The 20,158-nt window shown below is 41.7% G+C and overlaps 1 protein-coding gene across 3 annotated transcripts in view; it reads right to left on the bottom strand.

Annotated features, from left to right (window-relative positions):
• The window catches only part of PDS5A (PDS5 cohesin associated factor A), a 4,482,835-nt gene that overhangs the window by 1,879,067 nt on the left and 2,583,610 nt on the right, over positions 1 to 20,158 (bottom strand). For all 3 annotated transcript variants that reach the window (XM_044062931.1, XM_044062930.1, XM_044062932.1), the window contains exon 20: positions 6,765 to 6,888. In XM_044062931.1, coding sequence (XP_043918866.1) covers positions 6,765 to 6,888 — 124 coding nt within the window. The remainder of the gene's footprint in view (positions 1 to 6,764; positions 6,889 to 20,158) is intronic.

The following is a 20,158-nucleotide window of genomic DNA, read 5'->3' as shown; positions in this document are numbered from 1 at the left end:
ATCCTTGGTTCCAGTTTCCACTTGTGTGGGTCCATGAGGCTTCTGCTTAGTCCGTCTGCCAGTGTATTTAGTTTTCCTGGCAAGAATTGAGCTTGTAGATTCACTTGGTAGCTCAAGGCTGTGTTACACAATGCCATGGTTAGTCTGCAGAGGGGGTAAGAATGTGTACCCCCCTGCTTGTTTATGTACCACATGACAGTGGTGTTGTCCGTCTTTACCATTAGTTGTCCTGGAAGAATGTGGTCCTTGAAGGCTGTCAGAGCATTCTGTACAGCTAACATTTCCGTTGGATGTATGTGTAGGTGCATTTGATTTGGGTTCCATTTGCCCTAAATGCACTTCCCTGCCAGGTGAGCCCCCCATGCATAGTCTGATGCATCTGTTAAGATTTGCTTGGCAGGGGGTAATGTGAATGGTAGTCCCCTGTCTTGGTGGCAGGCCTCTGCCCACCAAAAGAACTCTAGGCGTAGGCAAGGTATGCTAGGAATCCTTGCTTCCAGATCCTGTGAATGTTGACACCATAGGCTTTTGAGATACCATTGTAGTTTCCTCATATGCAGCCTTGCATATGGAATTAAAAGAATGCACGAGGCCATGAACCCCACGGCTTGCAGTATTTGTCTTGCAGATTGCTGGGTTTTTGTGGTCACTTGTTTGAAATAAGTTGTCAAATGTACCTGTTTCTCTGGCGTGAGGAAAGCCATCTGGGAAGATGTATTCAAGCTTGCTCCCAGGAATATAATTTGTTGACAGGGTATGAGGTGGGATTTCTTTTCGTTTATGGTGAACTCCAGACAAGTCAGTCCCCTCTGAACAAAGGCCGGATGATTGAAAAGAATGTCCTTGCTTTCTGCCTGAATTAGACAATCGTCCAGGTATGGGTATATTTGAATATTTCTTTGCCTGCAAAATGCAATGACTGGAGCTAGGCACTTTATGAATACCCTGGGCGCAGTAGATAAGCCAAAGGGCAGTGCAGAGAACTGACAGTGCATGTAGCCTGCTTTGAAGCATAGGTATCTTCTGCAAGACTCCATGGTAGGCATGTGCAGGTATGCTTCTTTTAAATATAGTGCTGCCAACCATGCATCCTTGCTTAGCATAGGAAGCAGCTGGTGAAGAGTCAGCATTTTGAATTTTAGAATCACCAGAAAGGTGTTTAGAATAGAAAGGTCCAGGATAGGACGCCATGTATTGCCTTTTCTGGGTACCAGGAAAAGTCTAGAATAGAAACCTTGTCCCTTTCCTCTTCTGGTACCAACTGAATAGCCTTCATGTTTAAGAGAGAGAGTACCTGATTTTGGGCCTCTGCCCACTGATTTGGGGGTAGATCTGGTCACCCGCTTGGTGTTGGTAACGTGTGGAAATGGAATCTGTATCCTTGGGACACTTTTTAAAATCCATTTGTCCTGGGTAATGAGTTCCCAGTTTTTGGCCTGCAGACCAGTCTTTCCGCCTAAAGGAGCATTCAGTTGGGAAGTGCTTGGAAGTCTTAAAAACAGGTCATTGAGACGGTTTTCCATAGGGGCAGTCTTACTGCTCCCAGGTTTGGGTGCGGAAACCCCCCACTGCCTAGTCTAGTGTGTCCCTTGGGACTGAAACCTGTGGTTTCTGCTGTGTCTGGGTTTGGCTTGAGAAGACCTGGAAGGGGCTGGAAAGGACCAGTTTTTAGAAGGCCAGTGCCTACTAAATCTAGGTGGCTGAACTTGTAAGAAATCTTTTAACAGTCTGCATAGATTTAGTTTTATCTTCCATCTTTTTAAGAACTTCCTCAGCTTTGTTGCCAAACAGGCGGTCTTGAATTAAGGGAGCATTAAATAATTTAGCTTTAACATGATCAGGCAAAGATTGCTTCTTAAGCCAAGCATGCCTTCTGAGCACAGACCCAGTAACAGCAGCCCTGCAAGAGGCCTCGAATGAATCAAATCCACATTGCAAAGTATGTTTTCCAACCTGTTCTGCAGAATGCATTAAATCCTGTAATTCCTTATTTTCAGCAAAGTCAGGAATTAAACTTCATTTTCTGTTTAAGCAATCCAGTAACATGTTGTTGATACTTTAACATATGAAAATGGCAGTTTAAAGCCCTAATTGCCAAGGTTGCAGAAGTGTAAACTTTCTTACCCCATCTATCCAGCGCACTGGAGTCTCAATCTGAGGGCATAGGATTTTTAGCAGTAGAAGCCTTAATGCCTTTGGGTCCGTGTGAAACCGTCTCTGGATCCGCAATAGGATTTTTAAAAAGGAACTTGTAAGAATCAGGAACCCTGTAATATCTGTCAGGTTTTCTGGAAGCAGGAGGCAAAGAATCAGGGGCCAAACTAGATTCTGAGAAAGCAACATCAACAATGTCTAGTACAGGTGGTATAGCTAAAGGCCTATGTTGAGGCAGGAGTAAGAAATACCTAAGCCTCTTTTCTGAATCAGAAAAATCCTGGCTTTCCCAGTGGAAATGCTCCCTTAGCGTATTTAAGGTTTCACCAAAAGAAAAATCCTCTGGAAGGGAAGCCGAGAGAATACAGTCCTATGCATCAGAATCCTCATAAGTAGATAAGGGCAAATCCAGACCATCAGAAGAATCAGAAAAATCAGAATCCTGTTCAGAAGATTCATAAACAACTTCAGTCCTAGGTTGGCTTCCCCTGATTAGAGTTATAAGATCTTCAGCCATTCTTATCATTTGTTTTTTAGGCATAGAGGCTTGAGCATGCGGCCTGGGTGTCAGTTTCTTAGGCACGGTTCGAGATTTTAGCCTAAATGAAGAAGGAGGCTTCTGTTTGGTATGCAAGTCCATAGGCCTGAATACACCCTCAGAAGCCGGTGCCTGCACAGCAGCTCCGGACCCATCCAAGGTACAGACATCCACAAGTTCCACGGCTGAAACATCTCGTGGCATACTGGACTCCAAATGTGTCTCAGTAGAGGCCTGCGAGTCAGATGTAGTGGGTATCAGGGGTTGCGAAAGTGCCTCACTGAGTACCGGCGAACTGGCGTCTGGCTTAGGAAAAGTGTTGTTGGCAGCTTTGGACCTCAGCGGCCTGTCTCTGTCTTTATCTTTGCATTTTTTTCGGAATCCTGGTAGTCGGAAGGCTAACTGACGACATTTCTGGATAATTAAGCAGAGAACCAAAATATTTAGAAGCGAAAATATACCGACGTTGGATAGTGCGCTGTTTAAATAAAGCACAAAACCCACAGCAAGGCACGTTGTGGTCAGGGCCTAGGCAAGGAATACAGTACGAATAAAAGTCTTTGTGAGGTATTTGCTTTCCACAAGTAATGCAATTATTAACTTTTACTGACATGGCCTGAAATTGTCCATTAAAACAACTTCAAACGTAAAAGTCATGGGCAATCAGAATCGCCATATAGCTGAAACACCTGATGTTCATAGAGGTCATTTGTATATATCCCATGTGCCTCTGTTACAGGAGGTTTGGGAGGTCACTCATTGGAAGTTCTAGCTTGGCTGGAGTTTTCATTTAGTTTTTACTGATTGGTTTCTAAGTGTGACTTTCTCACTCTGTTTTAATTTGTTAGTTGGGAAATTTTGCAGTCACCCTAATGATAATGAACATCAGCGGGGTATAACAACCCTGTGTTTCTTATGCGTAGTGAAACACGCTGCTTGTGCTATGCTGACGAGGTCATAACAAGGCTGAAATATGCATATCCATAGCTGGTGGAGTTTGGCTTTAGTGGCCTGAAATTGTCCATTAAAACGACTTCAAACGTAAAAGTCATGGGCAATCAGAATCGCCATATAGCTGAAACATCTGATGTTCACAGAGGTCATTTGCATATATCCCATGTGCCTCTGTTACAGGAGGTTTTGGAGGTCACTCATTGGAAGTTCTATCTTGGCTGGAGTTTTCATTTAGTTTTTACCGATTGGTTTCTCAGTGTGACCTTCTCACTCTTTGTTTTAATTTGTTAGAATATGACAAGTTGGAAGATTTTAAAAATTCCTTATACACTACTTTGACAAAAATGATGGGGAACAAATGATAGTTTGACAGAAATGTTGGGGAAACATATGATGGTAACTAAGAAAATTACTCTTATGAGATCTTATATAGGATCTGAATGGCCTAGATATAACAAGGCCTTATTAAATGTAATGTTTTTGTCTGTAAAAAAAAAGATATCGGAAAATGGAAACAATCAAAAGCAGCTGCAATGAAAGTACTAAATACTGTCACATAGATAAAATAAATACAGGTAGGATCTTTAGAAAGGGGAAGGAGCAAATTTTTAAGGCAAAAAATGGAACTTGTGGAACAATATATGCAGAACAGTATCTAGGAGAAGTGTAAGGGAAGGCAGGAATGGAGCAACTTATGTAATACTGGAGTGAATGAAATTTATAAAAAGAAAAAAAAAAAAAAATATATATATATATATATATATATATATATATATATATATATATATTTATATACATATTTATACACACACACACACACAAACATACTGCATGACATTAACAGACACTGTTATTGCGATTTTCTTTACATTCTTGTGGCTACAGAATTTTCCAGAGCATCAGTGGTATCACAATTCAAAGGACTACATGATGATTTACTGTCAAAGTTGCATAAAGAGTTATCTCTGCAGCATCCTTGACGTTTAAATAAGGAAATTTGGAGAATTTAGCCCGCCCGAGTCTACTGCAGAAGACTATAATGTAGAGAGGTGCTTTGGATACTCTGTTCAGTGGCAGGGTTGTCAGTGGTTAAGAGCTCCAAAAACTGAGCAAAATCAAAGAAATGAGATATGAATCAGCATTAGGATGCTCAAAAAGAAGAACATACCATACAAGAGGTGTCCTGTACAAAAGGCGTTTTCATGCTGCAAAATATCTGTGAGAACTACTTAAGGGGAAAAAACAAAAAGACAAAAGGCTCCTACTCCTTCCCCCATAAAAGGCTAAGCTACTGGATGCTGGTGTAGGAATGAATAACTGAGAGGAAAAAAAAATTCCTGTGAGCGCTAATAAAAGTCTGATACGGTTTTCCTATGCAGACGTGCTGGAAGAATTTCTGGAGGAGGTTCAGGAGGGTCAGATACTCCTTACCCCTCCCCCTTTACTTCATTTTGGTCTATCACTGCAACTGTAAATCCCATAACTAGATTTACTTTTCTGAACAATCATTAACAGTGAAATTACTGGGAGGGGGATGTCATTCCCAAATCTGAAGACCCTGAAAAAAATGGAGGTTTGGCTTGAGGCACATTGCATATGCTAAATACCCAACTCTTCTAATATCAGAAAGGTTTCTGACTCTTCCTTGGTAATATCAAAGTCATGAACCTTAGAGAAGGAGAATGAAGTGCTCAGAGGAGAATCTCACTGTGACATCACAAGTTACTAAACACACTGCCACACCTGTGAAGAATCTAGTCTTTAGGTGAGAGTGGCCTACAGGAGCATAGCCAGAGAGACAAGCTGATGCTGGTGAGCAATCTAAATGAAATGTGCGCCCTTACTACTTGAGACAAACTAACCACATCAAATGGGGATGGGGACCCCAGCCATCAAGGATTTCAACAATACCTTCAACTAAACTCTCAATGATACAACCTTGCAGGAGAGGTCTGCAAGCCTCTTGAAATGTGCACTGATGCCATAATCTTTTTTCAGTTGGGGGAAACTGCAGAATGGTTGCTTCTTCACAGCGAATTGGTCAAGCGGTCAAAAGTTATCTGCCTGTCAGCGTCCAAAACTCTTGCAGAAGCCTAGAACTGTTCTCCACATGCAGGAAAGCATGCATCACTAACAATGCCATCAACAGCTCAGTACCACCCTCTGTAAATGAGGTTAGTGATGCAGACTTTCAGCTGTCACTTATTGATTGTAAATCTAATGAAAACATAAGTGCTGCTCTCTAGAAAGGTAGATTATATTTTTTAAGATGTTTAGCGGTTTTCCCCTTGCAAACAAGTGAGCATGCATAATGCTTTTTTCTACTTCTTCAGTAATGCTGAAAAAGAATTTCCTGTAAACTGGCACTTATTCTTCTTGGTGCAGATACTTCCTCAACATTTTAACATTGCTGTTTATGATGACCATTTATCATCAGTGATATGGTCCCTTTTTAAGAGAACACACACACACACACACATACACACACACACACACACGTTTATTTTGGGGCACCAGCTTTTTGTTCAAATCCTTTAGTAAAAAGTGGTCTGATATACTGAAAACAAAAAAACATACAGGGCAAGATAAATTCAGATGGAGGAGAAATATATAAACAATGGCAAAACATGAAAAACTGGATAAATTCATATAAAAGATGAGCTTTAAAGAAGTGCAGACCAAACACAGCAACAGTTAAGAAATGGAAACCGTCTGCTCTTCCCTTTACAGACATCTTTTGTCTGATGCCATCAAGAATACAACCATCCCATTAGAGTTGCAGACCTGATGACAAGGTTTAGAAAACCCCGACATGACAGTACAATCTGGTGATTGGAGAAAATGCATAAAAATTAAGTTAATACAAATTTACAGCCCATCCAACAGCTTAATGTTATAGAGTTTGTTTCAGCAAACAGCACTATTTAATAACATTTTATGGTGACGGGACATTAAAACAAGGGTGCTATCAAAGACACTGTAATATGCTACAGACATTTTAGTGTCAGCACATAAAGTGCATAATGGCTTGCAGTGTTTACATACACAAAATACTTGCTCATTACACTGCATGCATAACAAGTTAAAAAATTCTAAAAGAAAAAAAAAACAACTTTACCTCAAATATCTGTGCAAGCTGTACCTCTTTGTTTGAGAAAATAGCATGGATGCAGTGGACTGCTTGTTTGGCCTGGTGAGGTGTGCCCCTTTTTGCTTTCTGGTGTAAAATGGGAATAAGCGTACTGTGGAAGACAGGAAAAACTAAATATATACAACCTGACCAGCTTCTACAATTAAACGCTTTAATATAACATTTTAAACAAATAAAGACAATCATTATCCTGCAGACTGGTAAACGTACTTGACAAAATCTTAATCACTCCAACATTTAAAGGGAGAAATGTCACAGATCTCAAAGGTTTAGAATACAATGCACTATTTGGAATGGAATGTACTCCTCACACAATCTGAGAGGTCCTAAAGATTACTAACTAGAAAAATCTCAGGCTCAAGTAATTTAAAGATCATGTGCAAATAGCTAAAAAAAAGTGTGCAGAAATTCGACACATTCAACCTTTATGCACTACCACTGCCACTCTTTAATGGAAGAGTTGCGCTGTGCAGCAGCTGTCTAATTCCACGTTTCAGTGAAAAAAATGAATTTTAAAACAGCCTCACGCCATTACTTTTGTGTGCCCCACGGGGGAAGTGAGAAGCATACGGGAGTATGTTTACATAATTGAATGGAGGTTTACAAGAGATTTGCAGCAGCAACTAAAGAAAAATATGGTTCAGATTTGATTAATTCTTAAAATCTTTCTATACAATCAAATACTTCCAAGCTGTGCATTGCCTTCCTGATTATTCAACAAAGTAGTTGCTGGTTAACAGACTTGAACAGTATTTAGGACTTGCACAGTAGGATCACGCTGCCTTTGATGTGTGTTAAGTATTAAATTAAATTACTGGAACAGACCCGGAGGACATGTCTGAACAAAGCACCATAGAGGGATGCAGGCTCACACCAGGAAGAGACAAGGGAAAAAGTCTGAGGGCTGGCTTAAGATAACATATTCATAAACTAGGCTGAGGCATGCTTTTCTTTTTTTTTTTTTTTAGGTGTACCCAGATTTGATGGGGGAGCAACCATATTAGAATCTACCAAATCAGGGAAAAAACACCAAGCAGAATAATACGCTGACACCATACCTCTCACCCTAGAAACATCACAGGACCATGAAAAGTAGGTACAACTGGTCAAAAATATGTACGCTGATCAACATAAAATTTACATACGTAACCCCGACCACTCCAATGGAATTGCAGGATACCAACATTCAAAAGCAAACTGATGAACAGAGAAATTATTAAACACAAAATATAACCAGAACAATAGTGTTTTATTTAAATTAACATTTGAACTTGTACAAAATTTTGAACTTGTATAAAACTAAAAAAAAATTCCTTTTATAAAAATAAAATTATATGTTACAGTCATATGGGTGCAGCGGTTAGCATTGCCACCTCACAGCAAGAGGTTCTCTGGCTTGATTCTCGGCTGGGGTGCCTTCTGTGTGGAGTATGCATGTCCTCCCTGTGGTCGCGTGGGTTTCCTCCGGGTGCTCCGGTTTCCTCCCACATCCCAAAGACAAGCAGTAGGTGGATTGGACACTCTAAACTGGCCCTAGGTGTGAGTGTGTGTGCCTTCTGTGGAAGGTTGGGTGCTGGGCTGGCAACTCAACACCGTATAACTCCACTGCCAATTATGAGCGGACAGATGATCCGCTGTGGCGACCCCTAACCGGGAAAAGCTGAAAGAAGAAGAAGAAGAAGACAGTCATATACAATTAACATAGATAGAATTTGTGTAAAAGTCAAATTAATTCTAACTACTATACTGGTATAAAATATAAATAAATACAAATTAAATAAGCTCTAGCTACTATGTTTCCAGACCTTGATCCAGTGTCTGTTTTGTAATTATAATAACTGGTGGCAGACTTCTGCAGTCGAACTTAAACCAACTGTGTTCCAAGATGACCTCAGCATTGTTAGATAAACAGTGCAATAGTAAATTAATCTAGTATTTTCTTGGGTATGTCCTGTAAATCTGAAATTTTCCAGTATATACCCTACATATTTTAAGCATCCTGTTAGAACAATATTCCTGTTTCTATAACAAATTATGTATTTCTTTCACTTATAGCACCTTTTTCTTCAAATTTTCAAAAAATCTTTCCAGAAAAGCACTTCCGTTTATAAAGGATTTTATGCCTCTGTTCAAAAGGGGGTCTACTACAAGTGCCCGTGTCCCAGGTACTCCAAGACCACTGTCTGAAAGCCACAGACTCAAGCATTTTGTAGTTTGCATAGGTTTCTGCTCGTGCTTGAACTTGACAACACTTTCAGACAAGGTGCAGCAGACGTGTAGAGAAAGTGGAGCTGCTGCATCTCACCTGAATGCAGCAGCTGAGTTCAAGCACGGTAAATGTTGCTGCTGCAGGGTAGAAGAGAGAAAGGGAAGGGAGTGTAAGGTTTCAGGCAGCAACTGGAAGGGGAATACAGATTTAGGGGTGAGAAGTGTTAGAGAGCGGGAAGACAGTTGTGGCTTAGAGAAAAATGTGAGACTTTAGGTTTAGGGAAGGGGACGGAAGGTTTAGTTTTAGAGAGCTGGAGGGCAGTTTAGGGGTAAAGAGTAGGAGAGAAGAGTTATACATTCATAAATCTAAAGGACTTTGGGTTTACAGAGTAGGGAGTGGATTTTTAGGTTTAAAGAGTGACTGGGGACTTTATGGCTTGGGAACAGAAAGGGAGTGCTATGGTTAGGGATCAGAGAGGAGAGTTATGGTTAGAGTAAGGGCTCTGGTAGGGCTATGCAATTAAGTAGGATCAGGCAGGTGAGACGTAAACCACTTGCCATTTAGACCAAATAGCAGTAAGTGTGTCGTGAAGTACTAACACGTGAGCACATGTAGTAGACCTAAAAAAAAAAACAGTTAAGAAAAAGGAAATAATTTATTCCTAGAAAGATATATTTCATGCACAAAGAAAGATAACATATGGACAACAGATCAGGAAAAATAAAAACAAACGGAAAAATTGAAGAAACAAGAATCAATAAGTAGATTAAGATTCTTATGCCAGAGTATAGGCTGTTGGTGTCAGTGGCTCAACAGGTAGCAAAGCCTTTGATGCCAGATGATCAGAAGACTGTGGGCTGTATTCCCACACAAGGTACTTGGATTCAACTTCTATTACTGACACTCCTCTGCAGAATAAAGGACATGTTGCACTCCTGAATGTGCTGTCCTTCAGATGAGACATTAAACAGAGTTTCCATCTGTCTGAGCTAGTGATAGCTCAGGAGAATGCAACAAGATTCCATGCCCTTACCAAAAACGAGTAAGAGTGCTTTGTTAAAAATGTAATTTCTCCCAAGTCTTTTATCACAACGAAAATGTAATTTTTGTCACAATCAGTCAAATATAGTTTCTTATTAAATAATAGCCTTTTCCATCTTACTTTACACATACAGTGGATATAAAAAGTGTACACACCCCTGTTAAAATGCCAGGTTTGTGTGATATAAAAATGAGACCACAATAAATCATTTCAAAACTTTTCCCCTCTTTAATGTGACCTATAACCTGTACAATTCAAATGAAAAATAAATCTGTTAGGGGAAAAAATATAACAAATAAAAAACATACAATAGGATGGTTGCACAAGTGTGCACACCTTTAAATGAATACTTTGTTGAAGCACCTTTTGATTTAATTAAAGCATTCAGCCACTAAGGAATTCATGGCACCCCATTATTTTGCCATCAGAATTGGTAAAATACAGAGGAATTTAAATGCGGTTGAGAGGTATGGCTCACACTAGTAAGAGCTGAATAAGGGCATCAATAATAGAAAATATAAACTACATCCTCACACAGCAAATAGTGATAACCAGTATAAAATATAGCAGAAACCGTTTAAATTGTGCTAAGCCTTGTTTTACCATCTGTACAGTGCAATAAACAACAGCACACATGGTCACAGTACCAAGTAAACCAGTGCAATGAACAACAACACACATGGTCACAGTACCAAGTAAAACTCAGCTGTCCAGCTAAAGACATCATCAAACATATGTCCTTGAATGAAACAAAAACAATTAAAACAACATAGATAAGCATTTAAAGATGCCCTTATCTGAAATGAAAAAAAAAATCTCCACAAAGTGCAAATAAAATAATTTGCAGTAAAATCATAAATTAACGACAAAAACAGCTATAGCGGGGTTAAATCAGTAGTAAATATCACATAAATGAAGGAAAAAGTGAAAAAAATTAATTTTTTCCTGTCAGAAGTTTCAAATGAAGATACACTTAAACAAGATTTCTAGTATTCAACTGGCACCACAAAACGTAATTTTCCCAGTACAAGTCATAGAACATTTTAGAATAGCCCCATAACGGTTTAAAAACACTTATTAAGCATACAAACACAATAGCAAGTCAGAATTCCCACAAGAATTAACAGCAGTACTATATAGCAAGAATACTAAAATAAAACGCTAGCACACACAAACATATTTAAAAAAAAAAACAGAAACAAAACTGGAAGGGAAGTTCCCAAAGGGATGCCACCTGAGTCAGGAAGCTGTAATCCACCAATACAGGCTGCTGAGGAGATTTACCTGCACAAGTCCTACAGCTGGCAGCAAAAGACTGAATAACCGACTTTCTGTGACGGGGTTAGACCTCCCCTGATGAGAAGGGCTTAGCCATTCCCCTAGCAGAGAGAGAGCGAGTCAGAAGAAGGGATTCTGAGCAATGGAAGGCTGCTAGTGTGGGTTTTTGAGCAGGCACAGAAACATTATGCTTCTGAGGCAGTGTCAAAGATCAACATTTCCAAAAAAGTATTTCAGTCATAGAAACATATACATTTACATGCTAATAAGCACCCTATGGTTATTATAGCATGTCATGTGGCACACACAAGCTCCAGAGAACTGAAATACAGAACTCATGGAATCTATACCACATCTCCTGCCTATGTACGGTCAGTTTGGCCCATATCCTCTGAATCTCATATGGCTCTCTCTCTAATCCATTACTTTTACAACATATTCTCACTATCATTTTTGCTTTCTTATTTGACTCACACTATCTTGTACACCTGCATTTCATCACACAATGCTTCAAACTGTGCATTAATAGTTTCATTTGCTCTGAAAACGTGGCTTTTGATCAGAAAAATACAGTAAGGCTACGTGCAAAAAGTAATTCAAAAAGTTGCAGAGAGACATCAAAGAATGTGATAAAGATTCAACTTGCACTGCACCATAAGCTAAACCCAGTTTTCGCCAACCACAACATAACTAATAGGCCAACTCCCCATGTCTTTAGGAAATGGAAAGTGACTGACGAACCTTATTTAAGAACAGAAGCAGTCAATGCATCCATCACCTTGAAGGTCATCACTATGGGCTGCAAAACATTTTAACAGGATCTGGAAAGTACAGTTGTGCACCTACCATAAATGTAGATGTTCCAGTGTATTCACTGTTGCAGTCATTACACTTGGGTTATCCTGCTGGCAGGCTACCCGCAGTCGGTTATCCTGCTGGCAGGCTACCCGCATTTGGCCTGAATTCCAAAGTCCTGGTCCGGCGTCGGTTGCCGTCACCTCTTCCCTGACGTCAGTGCGCCAGGGGTATACAAGATGCAGCCGACGCCATTTTCTTCAGTTTTTCTTGCCCTAGATGTCAGGTGCCCCCAAGAAGGTAGGCAATACATATTGCTAATAAAAACATACAGTAAAATAAAAACAATACCTTCATCTACAAGCAAATACACCACATAGGTTGTATAAGATAGAGAAGTATAGACAAGTCCCAGCAAAGAAAGGGGGATGGAGGGTGGGTAACCTGGACTGCAACAGTGAATACACTCGAAAATCTACATTTATGGTAAGTACACAACTGTACTATGTTCATCGTGTTTCACTGTTTCAGTCATTAGACTTGGGTTGAAACCCAAAGCTGAGGTAGGGCAGCTGGGTCTAAATAGGATTAGGAGTGGCTATGAGGCCCTGGAGAAAGTACAGTTGTGTACCTACCATAAATGTAGATGTTCGAGTGTATTCACTGTTGCAGTCATTACACTTGGGTTATCCTGCTGGCAGGCTACCTGCAGTCTGACTGAATTACAAAGTCTAGGTCCGGCGTTGGTTGCTGTTGCCTCTTCCCTGATGTCAGTGCACCAGGGGTATAAAAGATGCAGCCGACGTCATTTTCTTCAGTTTTTCTTGCCCCAGATGTTGGGTGACCCCAAATTGGTAGGCTAAAAATTATGCCAATAAGTATGCATGCAGTAAAATAAACATTTCCTTCATCTACAATCAAATACACCACATAGGTTGTAGAGGATAGAAAAGTACAGATAAGTCCCAGCAAAGAAAAGGGGGATGGTGGGTGGGTAACCTGGACTGCAACAGTGAATACACTCGAACATCTACATTTATAGCAGGTACACAACTGTACAATGTTCATCGTGTTTCACTGTTGCAGTCATTACACTTGGGTTGAATCCCAAAGCTGAGGTTGGGTGGCTGGGTCTAAATAGGATTAGGAGAGGCTATAAGGGCCTGCAGAACTGCAGTAGCAAAGCCTGCTCTGGATTTAGAGTAGAGAGGTAAGTGGTAGTGCTTGGTAAAAGTGAGCACTGAACTTCAAGTTGCAGCCTCTAAAATGTCTTTGGTTGGTATTCCTCTGAGGAAGCCTGCTGAAGTGGCTGCTGCTCTGGTTGAATGTGGACTAATGCCCTTAGGCACTGATTTGCCATGTTGTGAATAGCAGAAATGAATGCAGTGGCCTATCCATTTTGAAACGGTCTTTTTTGAGATAGCCTTTCCTTGTGATCCTGCAGCATATGCCACTAGGAGTTGCTCAGTCTTTCTGAAAGCTTTAGTTCTGTCCAAGTACAAGCGTAGCTGTCTCAGTATATCCAAAGAATGCAGGAGTCTCTCACCCTTATTCTGTGTTTGGATAAAAAGAAGGCAAATGAATGGTTTGGTTAAAGGCCACACTGGACAATACCTTAGGCATAAATGTTGGGTTCGTCCTCAGAGAAACCCTGTCTGGATGGAAAATGATAAAAGGTTCCACAGCCATGAGTGCCTGTAACTCTGAGACTCGTCTTGCAGAGGTTATTGCTAGGAGCAGAGCTGTTTTCCAAGATAAGAACTTTATTTTAGCTGAATTGGTTAGCTCAAAAGGAGGCAGTGTGAGTTTTTCCAAGACATAATTGAGGTCCCCAATGCAGATATTGGTGCTCTCCTTGGAGGTCTTATGTTTTTGGCCCCTTTGAGGTACTGCCTTAGCAACGGATGAGAAAAAATAGGTGGTTCCGTATTGTAATGAGCGGATATGGCAGAGGCATGGATTTTAATTGATGAAAAGGATAGGCCTTTGTCCAGCATCTCAGTTAGGTATTGTAAAATCTGAGGAATATTTGGTACAAACGTGTCAATTCCTTGTGCCTGGTTCCAAGCACAGAATCTTTTCCATTTTTCTGCATAAGATTTTCTGGTACTGGGCCTCCTGGCCTCCAAAATAACATCCATCACTGCTTTAGAGAGAGGTGTGTTCTGAATGGCTACATTAGCCGCCATGTTGCCAGATTTAGGGTTCTGAGTTGGCTGTGCAGGATCTGATTGTTTTGTTCGGTCAGTAAGTGAGGAATTAGAGGCAATGTCAAGGCAGTGCCTTGAGACAAGCTCTTTGGAATTTGGTACCAGTGCTGGTGGGGCCAGTCTGGAGCAATCAGAATAATTTTTGGCTTCTCTTGTCTGACCTTTAGGAGTACCTTGGGGAGGAGAGACAGAGGAGGAAAGGCATATACTGTTAGGGTTTTCCAGCTGAATGATAGAGCATCCACTTTCCATGCTTGCTTGTGATAAGTCCGTGAGCATAATCTCTGCAGTTGGCAGTTGTGAGGGGAGGCAAATAGATCTATGTCTGGGCATCCCCATTTCTTTGCCATCGTGCTGAAGACTTGTGGATCCAGTTTCCACTCATGGGGATCCGTGAGATTTCTGCTTAGTTCATCTGCCAGAGTATTTTTCTTTCCTGGCAGGAATTGTGCTTGCAGGTGTACTTGATAACTCAGTGCTGTGTCGCACAAAGTCATGGCTTGTCTGCAGAGGGGGTAGGAATGTGTGCCTCCCTGCTTATGTACCACATGACTGTAGTATTGTCCATCCTTATCAGTAGTTGTCCTGGATGAAACAGATCCGTGAAAGCTGTCAGGACATTCTGAACAGCTAGCATCTCTTTTTGATTGATATGAAGATGCATCTGGCTTGTGGGCCATGTGCCCTGAATACATTTCCCTGCAATGTGGGCCCCCCAGGCATAATCTGATGGCATCTGTTGTTATTGACTGCCTGGCTGTGGGTAGGGTGAATGGCTGTCCCTTGTTGTGGTGACAGGCCTGTGCCTACCATCGAAACTCCTGTTGCAGGCAAGGAATGAGGGTGATTAGTGTTTCCAGACTGTGACAATGTTGAGTCCAAACACGTTTTAGATACCATTGCAGTTTCCTCATATGCAGTCTGGCATATGGAATTAGTAGAATGCAGGATGCCATGAAGTCCAAAGCCTGCAGAATGTTTCTTGCAGATAACTGGGTCTTTGTTGCAAACATTTTGAAGTAAGAAGTCAGTTGCCTTTGTTTGTCTGGCATGAGACAGGCCATCTGGGCAGTTGTATTTAAGCTTGCACCCAGGAATATTACCTCTTGAGAGGGTACTAGCTTTGATTTCTTTTCGTTTACTGTGTACCCTAGGCAAATCAATAATCTTTTTACAAACTCCAGATGCTTTACTAGAATGTCCTTGTTCTCTGCTTGAATAAGGCAATCGTCCAAGTAAAGATATATTTGAATTCCTCTTTGTCTGCAAAATGCAATTACTGGTGCCAGGCATTTTGTGAAGACCCTGGGCGCAGTACATAAGCCAAAGGGCAGTGCAGAGAATTGGTAGTGCATTGAGTCAGCTATAAATCTGAGGTATCTTCTGCAAGACTTTCTGATTGGGATATGCAGGTATGCCTCTTTTAGGTCCAAAGTTACAAGTCAAGCCTTCTTGCCCAGCATGGGCAGTAGCTGCTGCAGAGTCAACATTTTGAATTTTGGGACGTCCATAAATGTATTTAGAATAGACAGGTCCAGTATTGGTCTCCAGGCTTTGTCCTTTCTGGGAACCAAGAAAAGTCTTGAGTAAAATCTTTTTCCCTGTTCTTGCTGTGGTACTTGCTGAATGGCCCTCATGTCCATGAGGGATGAAACTTGTTTTTGTGCCTCTGCCCATTGACTGTGTGGCAGGTCTGGCATACCTTTTGCCCTTGGCAGGGTGTGAAAGTGGAACCTGTAGCCCTGGGACACTACATTCAAGACCCATTTGTCCTGGTTGATCATATGCCAATTTTATGAAAAAAGTGTTAGTTTTCCCCCTAAGGGGGCTGCCAAAAGATAAGTGCTTGGTGCTGGCAGAGGAAAATCAATGGGACTGTTTCCTGTGATTTGTCTTTTCCGCTTTTGGAGGTAGAAGCGTCCCACTGTTTAGGCCTGTATGTGCCCTGGGGCTGGGATCTGCCTCTGGGGCGTCTGTATCTGCCTCTTTGTGGCCTGTCTGACACTGGAAAGGACCAATTCTTTGTAGGCCTGCTAAATCTGGGTGGCTGTACCTGTAAAAAATCCTTTACTGTTTGCATCGATTTCGCTATGTCCTCCATTTTCTTCAACACCTCCTCTGCTTTAACACCGAATAAGGTATCATGCTGTAATTGAGCATCTAATAATTTTGCTTTAACATGATCAGGCAGATTCTGTTCCTAAAACCAAGCATGCCTCCTAATGACAGAACCCGTAACTGCAGCCCTGCAAGAGGCCTCCAAAGAATCAAAACCACATCGCAATGTATGCTTTCCCACTTGTTCAGTTGCTGCAATAAATCCTGTAATCCCTTATTTTCTGCACAATCAGAATTTGACAACATTTTCTGTTTTAGCAGTGATATTAAGTATTGCTGATATTTAAGCATATGAAATCGACAATTTAAGGCCCTCACAGCCAAAGTAGCAGAAGTGTAAACCTTTTTTCCCAACCTGTCTAGTGCCCTTGAATCCCTATCATAGGGGGGTAGGGTTTTTTGCAGTAGAAGCCTTGACCCCTTTGGGACCCCGAGAAATAGTTTCTGGGTTAGCAGCAGGGTTTTTATAAAGAAATGTATGTGAATCTGGAATCCTGTAGTATCTGTCTGGTTTAACAGGGGCAGGAGGTAAAGAGTCAGGAGAAAGGCAGGACTCTGAAAATACATCATCTACAATGTGTAACACAGGAGGTATAGCGAGAGACCTGTGCTGAGGTAGTAAAAGAAAATCTCTAAGCCTTTTCTTAGATTCTCAGTAGTCCTGGCTCTCCCAGTGGAAGTGCTCCCTCATGGTATGCAGGGTTTCCCCAAAGGAATAATCTTCAGGAGGAGAGGCTGAAGGGATAGATTATTCAGCATCAGAATCCTCATAGGGAGGAAGAGAGTACTCCTGTTCAGAGGAGGAGTCAGAGGAAATGGAAACCTGATCTGAAGATTCATATTCTGTCTCTTGCCTAGGCCTCTTGTCAGGAGGGGGATGGGAACCCCTGACAAAGGTAATTAGGTCTTCGGCCATTTTGAGCATCAGTTTTTTAGGCATGGAAGTCTGTCCAGGAGAATGCTGTACTTGTTTTTTTGTCTTTAGAACTGCTTTAGTCTTTGTATTGGAAGCTGAAGTAGGCTTTACATATAACTGTGTAGGTCTGGAAACCACCCTCAGAAGCCGATGCCTGCTCAGCGGCTCCGGACCCATCTGAGGGAATAGTTTCCGAGTGTCCAGTAACTTGAATATCCACAGGCCTAGCTGGTTCCACGTGGGAGTCGTCAGCAGCCTGTGGCTCTGACATAGCGGGCGTCAGAGGCTGCGAAAGCACCTCACTGAGAACCGGCGACTGGTTTAGCGGAAGCCTCGTCGTCGGTTTTGGACCTCGGATGCCTGTCCTTTTCTTTTTCCCTGCGTTTTTTATAAACTCCGGTCGTTGGCTGTTCCGACGGCATTATATAATTGAATATTCCGCCAAAGTAATGAAAAGCAAAATCGGACCAACGCTTAATTGTGCGTTGGTTAAATCTAGCACAAAACCTACAGCTAGCAACATTGTGATCAGGACCTAGGCAAGGAATACAGTAAGAATGAAAATCCTTATGAGGTATTTGCTTCCCACAAGAAATACAATTGTTAACTTTTTCTGACATCTGTCTGGAGCAAGAAAAGTTTCCCCAACAGGGTACTTAGCTTTAATGAAGACTTCGGATCTGAAATTCGTTTTTGAAAATCTCAGGAGTCGGCCAACCGGCACTTGCGAACTGCTTTTGCTTCTTGTCCTTTCTGGGTACCAAGAAAAGTCTTGAGTAAAATCCTTGTCCCTGTTCTTGCTGTGGTACTTTTTGAATAGCTCTCATGTCCATGAGAGCAGAAATTTATTTTTGTGCCTCTGCCCATTGATTTTGTGGCAGGTCTGGCATACCTTTTGACCTTGGTAGGGTGTGAAAGTGGAAGCTGTAACCCTGAGAAACAATATTCAGTACCCATTTGTCCTGGGTGATCATGTGCCAATTTTGTGAGAAAAGTGCTAGTTTTCCCCCTAAGGGTGCTGCCAAAAGGTAAGTGCTTGGCATTTGTAGAGGGAAGTCATTGGGACGGTTTTCCCATAAGGTTGTGATTTGTCTTCTCTGTCTTTGGGGGCTGAAGCATGCCATTGTTTAGGTCTGTATGAGGCTTGGGGCTGAGATCTGCCTTTTGGGTGTCTGTATCTGCCTCTTTGTGGCCTGTTTGACATTGGAAAGGACCAATTTTTTGAAGGCCAGTTCCTACTAAATCTTGGTGGCTGAACCTGTAAGAAATCCTTTACTGTCTGCATTGATTTTGCTTTATCCTCCATTTTCTTTAACACCTCTTCTGCCTTAACACCAAACAAAGTATCATGCTGTAATGGAGCATCCAATAATTTTGCTTTAACATGATCAGGTAAACTTTGTTCTTTTAACAAGCATGCCTTCGAATGACAGAACCTGTAACTGCGGTTCTGCAAGAAGCCACTAATGAATCAAAACCACATTGCAGAGTATGCTTTCTCACTTGTTCAGCTGCATGCAATAGATCCTGCATTTCCTTATTGTCAGGACATTCTGAGCTTGTAAGCATTTTCTGTTTTAGCAAAGACATTAGGTATTGTTGATATTTAAGCATGTGAAACTGGCAGTTTAAAGCCCTTACAGCTAAAGTAGCAGAAGTGTAAACTTTTCCCCCCATCTATCCAGTGCTCTAGAATCCCTATCAGAAGGAACAGGGTTTTTTGCAGTGGAAGCCTTGACCCCTTTGGGACCCTGAGAAATTGTTTCTGGGTCAGCTGCAGGGTTTTTATAAAGAAATTTATGAGAGTCTGGGACCCTGTAGTACTTATCTGGCTTTACTGGTGCAGGGGATAAAGAATCAGGAGACAAAGTGGATTCAGAAAAAACATCATCAACAGTATCTAGTACAGGGGGGATAGCAAGGGGCCTGTGCTGAGGCAGTCAAAAAGTCTCTGAGCCTTTTCTTGGATTCTGAATAATCCTGGCTCTCCCAATGGAAATACTCCCTCATGGTGTGCAAGGTTTCCCCAAAAGAGTAATCCTCAGGAGGAGAGGCTGAAGGCATAGATTTTTCAGCATCAGAGAGTCCTCATAGGGAGGAAGAGAGTATCTCTGCTCTGAAGAGGAATCAGAGGAAATAGAAACCTGGTCTGAGGAGTCATAGTCAGTGTCTTGCCTAGGCCTTTTATCAAGAGGGGGATGGGAACCTCTGATCAAAGTAATAAGGTCCTTGGCCATTTTAAGCATCTGTTTCTTTGGCATGGATGACTGTCCAGGAGAATGCTGTACTTGTTTCTTTGTCTTTAATGGTGTTTCAGACTTTGCCTTTGCTGCTGAAGTGGACTTGATAGTAAGCTGTGTAGGTCTGAAAACATCCTCAGAAGCCGATGCCTGCTCAGCGGCTCCGGACCCATCTGAGGGAATAGTTTCCGTAGGCCCAATACCTTGAGTTTCCAGAGGCCTAGTTGTTTCCATGTGGGAGTCGGAAGCGGCCTGTGGCTCTGAGGTAGCGGGTGTCAGGGGCTGCGAAAGTGCCTCACTGAGAACCGGCGACTGGCCTAGAAGAGGCTTCGTCGTCGGTTTTGGACCTCGGATGCCTGTCCTTTTTTTTGTCTCTGTTTTTTATGAATTCCGGTCATCGGTTGTTCCGACGGCATTATGTAGTTAAACCTTCGGCCAAAGTAATGTAAAGCAAAATCAAACCAACACTTAATAGTGCATTGGTTGAATCTAGCACAAAACCAACAACTAGCAATGTCGTGGTCAGGGCCTAGGCAAGGAATACAGTAAGAGT

The sequence above is a fragment of the Protopterus annectens genome, chromosome 2.part1, assembly GCF_019279795.1.
Source record: "Protopterus annectens isolate FY-2018-M chromosome 2.part1, PAN1.0, whole genome shotgun sequence".
NCBI classification, from domain to species: domain Eukaryota; kingdom Metazoa; phylum Chordata; order Ceratodontiformes; family Protopteridae; genus Protopterus; species Protopterus annectens.
Note: the sequence above shows the minus strand (reverse complement) of the source record. Positions and strands in the feature narration are given on the sequence as shown.